This window comes from Littorina saxatilis, linkage group LG2, assembly GCF_037325665.1.
Source record: "Littorina saxatilis isolate snail1 linkage group LG2, US_GU_Lsax_2.0, whole genome shotgun sequence".
In the NCBI taxonomy this organism is placed as follows: domain Eukaryota; kingdom Metazoa; phylum Mollusca; class Gastropoda; order Littorinimorpha; family Littorinidae; genus Littorina; species Littorina saxatilis.
In genome coordinates this window covers 132,501-142,500 of record NC_090246.1, presented here as the reverse complement: position 1 = coordinate 142,500, position 10,000 = coordinate 132,501, and the positions used below count along the sequence as shown (strand labels likewise).

General features: G+C 43.6%; 1 protein-coding gene across 1 annotated transcript in view; it reads right to left on the bottom strand.

Annotated features, from left to right (window-relative positions):
* LOC138960459 (extracellular matrix organizing protein FRAS1-like) overlaps positions 1 to 10,000 on the bottom strand; it is a 142,477-nt gene that overhangs the window by 38,196 nt on the left and 94,281 nt on the right. Inside the window, exons 42-43 of the mRNA XM_070332368.1 lie at positions 9,699 to 9,849; positions 8,852 to 9,078 (exon numbers count right to left, since the gene is read on the bottom strand). Of these exons, the coding sequence (XP_070188469.1) occupies positions 8,852 to 9,078; positions 9,699 to 9,849 (378 nt within the window). The remainder of the gene's footprint in view (positions 1 to 8,851; positions 9,079 to 9,698; positions 9,850 to 10,000) is intronic.

Sequence of the window (10,000 nt, the reverse complement as noted above, 5' to 3'; positions counted from 1 at the left end):
CTCTAGGCTATCAGTATTATGTACACGATATTTACCCAGACGTGTTGGTGCCTCTAGGCTATCAGTATTATGTACACGATATTTACCCAGACGTGTTGGTGCCTCTAGGCTATCAGTATTATGTACACGATATTTACCCAGACGTGTTGGTGCCTCTAGCTCTAGGCTATCAGTATTATGTACACGATATTTACCCAGACGTGTTGGTGCCTCTAGCTCTAGGCTATCAGTATTATGTACACGATATTTACCCAGACGTGTTGGTGCCTCTAGGCTATCAGTATTATGTACACGATATTTACCCAGACGTGTTGGTGCCTCTAGGCTATCAGTATTATGTACACGATATTTACCCAGACGTGTTGGTGCCTCTAGGCTATCAGTATTATGTACACGATATTTACCCAGACGTGTTGGTGCCTCTAGCTCTAGGCTATCAGTATTATGTACACGATATTTACCCAGACGTGTTGGTGCCTCTAGCTCTAGGCTATCAGTATTATGTACACGATATTTACCCAGACGTGTTGGTGCCTCTAGCTCTAGGCTATCAGTATTATGTACACGATATTTACCCAGACGTGTTGGTGCCTCTAGCTCTAGGCTATCAGTATTATGTACACGATATTTACCCAGACGTGTTGGTGCCTCTAGCTCTAGGCTATCAGTATTATGTACACGATATTTACCCAGACGTGTTGGTGCCTCTAGGCTATCAGTATTATGTACACGATATTTACCCAGACGTGTTGGTGCCTCTAGGCTATCAGTATTATGTACACGATATTTACCCAGACGTGTTGGTGCCTCTAGCTCTAGGCTATCAGTATCATGTACACGATATTTACCCAGACGCGTTGGTGCCTCTAGCTCTAGGCTATCAGTATTATGTACACGATATTTACCCAGACGCGTTGGTGCCTCTAGGCTATCAGTATTATGTACACGATATTTACCCAGACGCGTTGGTGCCTCTAGGCTATCAGTATTATGTACACAATATTTACCCAGACGTGTTGGTGCCTCTAGCTCTAGGCTATCAGTATTATGTACACGATATTTACCCAGACGTGTTGGTGCCTCTAGGCTATCAGTATTATGTACACGATATTTACCCAGACGTGTTGGTGCCTCTAGGCTATCAGTATTATGTACACGATATTTACCCAGACGTGTTGGTGCCTCTAGGCTATCAGTATTATGTACACGATATTTACCCAGACGTGTTGGTGCCTCTAGCTCTAGGCTATCAGTATCATGTACACGATATTTACCCAGACGCGTTGGTGCCTCTAGGCTATCAGTATTATGTACACGATATTTACCCAGACGTGTTGGTGCCTCTAGGCTATCAGTATTATGTACACGATATTTACCCAGACGTGTTGGTGCCTCTAGGCTATCAGTATCATGTACACGATATTTACCCAGACGCGTTGGTGCCTCTAGGCTATCAGTATTATGTACACGATATTTACCCAGACGTGTTGGTGCCTCTAGGCTATCAGTATTATGTACACGATATTTACCCAGACGTGTTGGTGCCTCTAGGCTATCAGTATTATGTACACGATATTTACCCAGACGTGTTGGTGCCTCTAGGCTATCAGTATTATGTACACGATATTTACCCAGACGTGTTGGTGCCTCTAGGCTATCAGTATTATGTACACGATATTTACCCAGACGTGTTGGTGCCTCTAGGCTATCAGTATTATGTACACGATATTTACCCAGACGCGTTGGTGCCTCTAGGCTATCAGTATTATGTACACGATATTTACCCAGACGTGTTGGTGCCTCTAGGCTATCAGTATTATGTACACGATATTTACCCAGACGTGTTGGTGCCTCTAGGCTATCAGTATTATGTACACGATATTTACCCAGACGCGTTGGTGCCTCTAGGCTATCAGTATTATGTACACGATATTTACCCAGACGTGTTGGTGCCTCTAGGCTATCAGTATTATGTACACGATATTTACCCAGACGTGTTGGTGCCTCTAGGCTATCAGTATTATGTACACGATATTTACCCAGACGCGTTGGTGCCTCTAGGCTATCAGTATTATGTACACGATATTTACCCAGACGTGTTGGTGCCTCTAGGCTATCAGTATTATGTACACGATATTTACCCAGACGTGTTGGTGCCTCTAGGCTATCAGTATTATGTACACGATATTTACCCAGACGCGTTGGTGCCTCTAGGCTATCAGTATTATGTACACGATATTTACCCAGACGTGTTGGTGCCTCTAGGCTATCAGTATTATGTACACGATATTTACCCAGACGTGTTGGTGCCTCTAGGCTATCAGTATTATGTACACGATATTTACCCAGACGTGTTGGTGCCTCTAGGCTATCAGTATTATGTACACGATATTTACCCAGACGCGTTGGTGCCTCTAGCTCTAGGCTATCAGTATTATGTACACGATATTTACCCAGACGTGTTGGTGCCTCTAGGCTATCAGTATTATGTACACGATATTTACCCAGACGTGTTGGTGCCTCTAGGCTATCAGTATTATGTACACGATATTTACCCAGACGTGTTGGTGCCTCTAGGCTATCAGTATTATGTACACGATATTTACCCAGACGCGTTGGTGCCTCTAGGCTATCAGTATTATGTACACGATATTTACCCAGACGCGTTGGTGCCTCTAGCTCTAGGCTATCAGTATTATGTACACGATATTTACCCAGACGCGTTGGTGCCTCTAGGCTATCAGTATTATGTACACGATATTTACCCAGACGCGTTGGTGCCTCTAGCTCTAGGCTATCAGTATTATGTACACGATATTTACCCAGACGCGTTGGTGCCTCTAGGCTATCAGTATTATGTACACGATATTTACCCAGACGCGTTGGTGCCTCTAGGCTATCAGTATTATGTACACGATATTTACCCAGACGCGTTGGTGCCTCTAGGCTATCAGTATTATGTACACGATATTTACCCAGACGTGTTGGTGCCTCTAGGCTATCAGTATTATGTACACGATATTTACCCAGACGCGTTGGTGCCTCTAGGCTATCAGTATTATGTACACGATATTTACCCAGACGTGTTGGTGCCTCTAGGCTATCAGTATTATGTACACGATATTTACCCAGACGTGTTGGTGCCTCTAGGCTATCAGTATTATGTACACGATATTTACCCAGACGCGTTGGTGCCTCTAGGCTATCAGTATTATGTACACGATATTTACCCAGACGTGTTGGTGCCTCTAGGCTATCAGTATTATGTACACGATATTTACCCAGACGCGTTGGTGCCTCTAGGCTATCAGTATTATGTACACGATATTTACCCAGACGTGTTGGTGCCTCTAGGCTATCAGTATTATGTACACGATATTTACCCAGACGTGTTGGTGCCTCTAGGCTATCAGTATTATGTACACGATATTTACCCAGACGTGTTGGTGCCTCTAGGCTATCAGTATCATGTACACGATATTTACCCAGACGTGTTGGTGCCTCTAGGCTATCAGTATTATGTACACGATATTTACCCAGACGTGTTGGTGCCTCTAGGCTATCAGTATTATGTACACGATATTTACCCAGACGCCTTGGTGCCTCTAGGCTATCAGTATTATGTACACGATATTTACCCAGACGTGTTGGTGCCTCTAGGCTATCAGTATTATGTACACGATATTTACCCAGACGCCTTGGTGCCTCTAGGCTATCAGTATTATGTACACGATATTTACCCAGACGTGTTGGTGCCTCTAGCTCTAGGCTATCAGTATTATGTACACGATATTTACCCAGACGCCTTGGTGCCTCTAGGCTATCAGTATTATGTACACGATATTTACCCAGACGTGTTGGTGCCTCTAGCTCTAGGCTATCAGTATTATGTACACGATATTTACCCAGACGCGTTGGTGCCTCTAGGCTATCAGTATTATGTACACGATATTTACCCAGACGTGTTGGTGCCTCTAGCTCTAGGCTATCAGTATTATGTACACGATATTTACCCAGACGTGTTGGTGCCTCTAGGCTATCAGTATTATGTACACGATATTTACCCAGACGTGTTGGTGCCTCTAGGCTATCAGTATTATGTACACGATATTTACCCAGACGCGTTGGTGCCTCTAGGCTATCAGTATTATGTACACGATATTTACCCAGACGTGTTGGTGCCTCTAGGCTATCAGTATTATGTACACGATATTTACCCAGACGTGTTGGTGCCTCTAGGCTATCAGTATTATGTACACGATATTTACCCAGACGCGTTGGTGCCTCTAGGCTATCAGTATTATGTACACGATATTTACCCAGACGTGTTGGTGCCTCTAGGCTATCAGTATTATGTACACGATATTTACCCAGACGCGTTGGTGCCTCTAGGCTATCAGTATTATGTACACGATATTTACCCAGACGTGTTGGTGCCTCTAGCTCTAGGCTATCAGTATTATGTACACGATATTTACCCAGACGTGTTGGTGCCTCTAGGCTATCAGTATTATGTACACGATATTTACTCAGACGTGTTGGTGCCTCTAGCTCTAGGCTATCAGTATTATGTACACGATATTTACCCAGACGTGTTGGTGCCTCTAGCTCTAGGCTATCAGTATTATGTACACGATATTTACCCAGACGTGTTGGTGCCTCTAGCTCTAGGCTATCAGTATTATGTACACGATATTTACCCAGACGTGTTGGTGCCTCTAGCTCTAGGCTATCAGTATTATGTACACGATATTTACCCAGACGTGTTGGTGCCTCTAGGCTATCAGTATTATGTACACGATATTTACCCAGACGTGTTGGTGCCTCTAGGCTATCAGTATTATGTACACGATATTTACCCAGACGTGTTGGTGCCTCTAGGCTATCAGTATTATGTACACGATATTTACCCAGACGTGTTGGTGCCTCTAGCTCTAGGCTATCAGTATTATGTACACGATATTTACCCAGACGTGTTGGTGCCTCTAGCTCTAGGCTATCAGTATTATGTACACGATATTTACCCAGACGTGTTGGTGCCTCTAGGCTATCAGTATTATGTACACGATATTTACCCAGACGTGTTGGTGCCTCTAGGCTATCAGTATTATGTACACGATATTTACCCAGACGTGTTGGTGCCTCTAGGCTATCAGTATTATGTACACGATATTTACCCAGACGTGTTGGTGCCTCTAGCTCTAGGCTATCAGTATTATGTACACGATATTTACCCAGACGTGTTGGTGCCTCTAGCTCTAGGCTATCAGTATTATGTACACGATATTTACCCAGACGTGTTGGTGCCTCTAGCTCTAGGCTATCAGTATTATGTACACGATATTTACCCAGACGTGTTGGTGCCTCTAGCTCTAGGCTATCAGTATTATGTACACGATATTTACCCAGACGTGTTGGTGCCTCTAGCTCTAGGCTATCAGTATTATGTACACAATATTTACCCAGACGTGTTGGTGCCTCTAGGCTATCAGTATTATGTACACGATATTTACCCAGACGTGTTGGTGCCTCTAGGCTATCAGTATTATGTACACGATATTTACCCAGACGTGTTGGTGCCTCTAGCTCTAGGCTATCAGTATCATGTACACGATATTTACCCAGACGCGTTGGTGCCTCTAGCTCTAGGCTATCAGTATTATGTACACGATATTTACCCAGACGCGTTGGTGCCTCTAGGCTATCAGTATTATGTACACGATATTTACCCAGACGCGTTGGTGCCTCTAGGCTATCAGTATTATGTACACAATATTTACCCAGACGTGTTGGTGCCTCTAGCTCTAGGCTATCAGTATTATGTACACGATATTTACCCAGACGTGTTGGTGCCTCTAGGCTATCAGTATTATGTACACGATATTTACCCAGACGTGTTGGTGCCTCTAGGCTATCAGTATTATGTACACGATATTTACCCAGACGTGTTGGTGCCTCTAGGCTATCAGTATTATGTACACGATATTTACCCAGACGTGTTGGTGCCTCTAGCTCTAGGCTATCAGTATCATGTACACGATATTTACCCAGACGCGTTGGTGCCTCTAGGCTATCAGTATTATGTACACGATATTTACCCAGACGTGTTGGTGCCTCTAGGCTATCAGTATTATGTACACGATATTTACCCAGACGTGTTGGTGCCTCTAGGCTATCAGTATCATGTACACGATATTTACCCAGACGCGTTGGTGCCTCTAGGCTATCAGTATTATGTACACGATATTTACCCAGACGTGTTGGTGCCTCTAGGCTATCAGTATTATGTACACGATATTTACCCAGACGTGTTGGTGCCTCTAGGCTATCAGTATTATGTACACGATATTTACCCAGACGTGTTGGTGCCTCTAGGCTATCAGTATTATGTACACGATATTTACCCAGACGTGTTGGTGCCTCTAGGCTATCAGTATTATGTACACGATATTTACCCAGACGTGTTGGTGCCTCTAGGCTATCAGTATTATGTACACGATATTTACCCAGACGCGTTGGTGCCTCTAGGCTATCAGTATTATGTACACGATATTTACCCAGACGTGTTGGTGCCTCTAGGCTATCAGTATTATGTACACGATATTTACCCAGACGTGTTGGTGCCTCTAGGCTATCAGTATTATGTACACGATATTTACCCAGACGCGTTGGTGCCTCTAGGCTATCAGTATTATGTACACGATATTTACCCAGACGTGTTGGTGCCTCTAGGCTATCAGTATTATGTACACGATATTTACCCAGACGTGTTGGTGCCTCTAGGCTATCAGTATTATGTACACGATATTTACCCAGACGCGTTGGTGCCTCTAGGCTATCAGTATTATGTACACGATATTTACCCAGACGTGTTGGTGCCTCTAGGCTATCAGTATTATGTACACGATATTTACCCAGACGTGTTGGTGCCTCTAGGCTATCAGTATTATGTACACGATATTTACCCAGACGCGTTGGTGCCTCTAGGCTATCAGTATTATGTACACGATATTTACCCAGACGTGTTGGTGCCTCTAGGCTATCAGTATTATGTACACGATATTTACCCAGACGTGTTGGTGCCTCTAGGCTATCAGTATTATGTACACGATATTTACTCAGACGTGTTGGTGCCTCTAGGCTATCAGTATTATGTACACGATATTTACCCAGACGCGTTGGTGCCTCTAGCTCTAGGCTATCAGTATTATGTACACGATATTTACCCAGACGTGTTGGTGCCTCTAGGCTATCAGTATTATGTACACGATATTTACCCAGACGTGTTGGTGCCTCTAGGCTATCAGTATTATGTACACGATATTTACCCAGACGTGTTGGTGCCTCTAGGCTATCAGTATTATGTACACGATATTTACCCAGACGCGTTGGTGCCTCTAGGCTATCAGTATTATGTACACGATATTTACCCAGACGCGTTGGTGCCTCTAGCTCTAGGCTATCAGTATTATGTACACGATATTTACCCAGACGCGTTGGTGCCTCTAGGCTATCAGTATTATGTACACGATATTTACCCAGACGCGTTGGTGCCTCTAGCTCTAGGCTATCAGTATTATGTACACGATATTTACCCAGACGCGTTGGTGCCTCTAGGCTATCAGTATTATGTACACGATATTTACCCAGACGCGTTGGTGCCTCTAGGCTATCAGTATTATGTACACGATATTTACCCAGACGCGTTGGTGCCTCTAGGCTATCAGTATTATGTACACGATATTTACCCAGACGTGTTGGTGCCTCTAGGCTATCAGTATTATGTACACGATATTTACCCAGACGCGTTGGTGCCTCTAGGCTATCAGTATTATGTACACGATATTTACCCAGACGTGTTGGTGCCTCTAGGCTATCAGTATTATGTACACGATATTTACCCAGACGTGTTGGTGCCTCTAGGCTATCAGTATTATGTACACGATATTTACCCAGACGCGTTGGTGCCTCTAGGCTATCAGTATTATGTACACGATATTTACCCAGACGTGTTGGTGCCTCTAGGCTATCAGTATTATGTACACGATATTTACCCAGACGCGTTGGTGCCTCTAGGCTATCAGTATTATGTACACGATATTTACCCAGACGTGTTGGTGCCTCTAGGCTATCAGTATTATGTACACGATATTTACCCAGACGTGTTGGTGCCTCTAGGCTATCAGTATTATGTACACGATATTTACCCAGACGTGTTGGTGCCTCTAGGCTATCAGTATCATGTACACGATATTTACCCAGACGTGTTGGTGCCTCTAGGCTATCAGTATCATGTACACGATATTTACCCAGACGCGTTGGTGCCTCTAGGCTATCAGTATTATGTACACGATATTTACCCAGACGTGTTGGTGCCTCTAGGCTATCAGTATCATGTACACGATATTTACCCAGACGTGTTGGTGCCTCTAGGCTATCAGTATTATGTACACGATATTTACCCAGACGCGTTGGTGCCTCTAGGCTATCAGTATTATGTACACGATATTTACCCAGACGCGTTGGTGCCTCTAGGCTATCAGTATTATGTACACGATATTTACCCAGACGCGTTGGTGCCTCTAGGCTATCAGTATTATGTACACGATATTTACCCAGACGCCTTGGTGCCTATATCAGTATTATGTACACGATATTTACCCAGACTGTACCGCCCATTCAAAAGTAACCCTCAGTAACTGTGTACTAACTCGCATTCAGAAGAAAAGAAATACAAAAATTTAATACTGTAATCGTTCTTCGACCCAATTAAAATCCGAAAGTGGAGACTTTATTTTTTTAAGAAGCATCAAAACAGACAATACTCCATGCAGTCCACAGATAAACTCACCTGCTTCAAGTTTCCCTGTCTTACAACAGGTACTTGCAGAATGCCAGCTGTCTCGGACACGTTGAAGGCTGGGAAACCCAGGTAGACCTTTGACCACCGAATGTGAAACGCGTTGCCCTTGACGACGTTTGGCTTGGCGTCCATGACGTCAAACTCAAATACGTCTTGAAGGTCTTCAGCGACGTCATCATGCAGCATGTATCTGATCAGGCCTTTGTTGATATCCTCTGCGTATTTCAATAAAACAAAAATGCTTCATTGCATCACATATGATTGCTATCTAATTTTTGCTCATACACTACAACAATGTGAAATCTATCTGGAACAGAACTTTTGATTCGGCAATACGAATGGCCCAAGCCAACTCTACCTGTATGGTAAATAAAACAGCGTTTAACAGTCATATGTATGTCTATATAATAATGTCAACAAATGTACATTGATAGCAGTCAGAAGACTACATCGATAATTTCAGGTGCTATCACATGGGATGAATCCTTTGGTTAAGATAAAACAAAACTGTGAACAACAGCACATGTCTTTTATTTGGAGGTCTTTCTTTGGTAACACACACACACACACACACACACACACACACACACACACACACACACACACACACACCCACACATACACACACACCCACACACACACACATACACACACACACACCTTGTGTATTATAGTACGTATAGCAAACTTTGTGAAGTTTAAACTTAAAAAATTCTCCTTGGAAAATGTCCACACACACACACACACACACACACGCGCACATGAACACACACTAAAACACACTCATTACAGGCACCATAGCATTCCTTTCTTCATACAGAAAAGCCCTGCCCACCTTGCGTAAAGGTAGCGACCTGCTGGCCAAGCTGATCAGTGTGTTCCACAACGCCGTGTGCAGGTGCCTGCGTTATGGCGTACACGATCTCTCGGGGCGGAGAGTCTTCGTCCTCTGACAGCAGTTCGCGATCCGTGATGTAGTTGCCAGCCTGCGAGAAACAGACAGAGGATTTAGCGTTGACGTACCTCTGAATTATTCTTATCTATCGTAAATGTGCATATAAGCTGATTTTACTGAATTAATCTTATATATGCACTTGTTTCAAAATGATGGTTGTGTTCGAACATATACTGAAACAA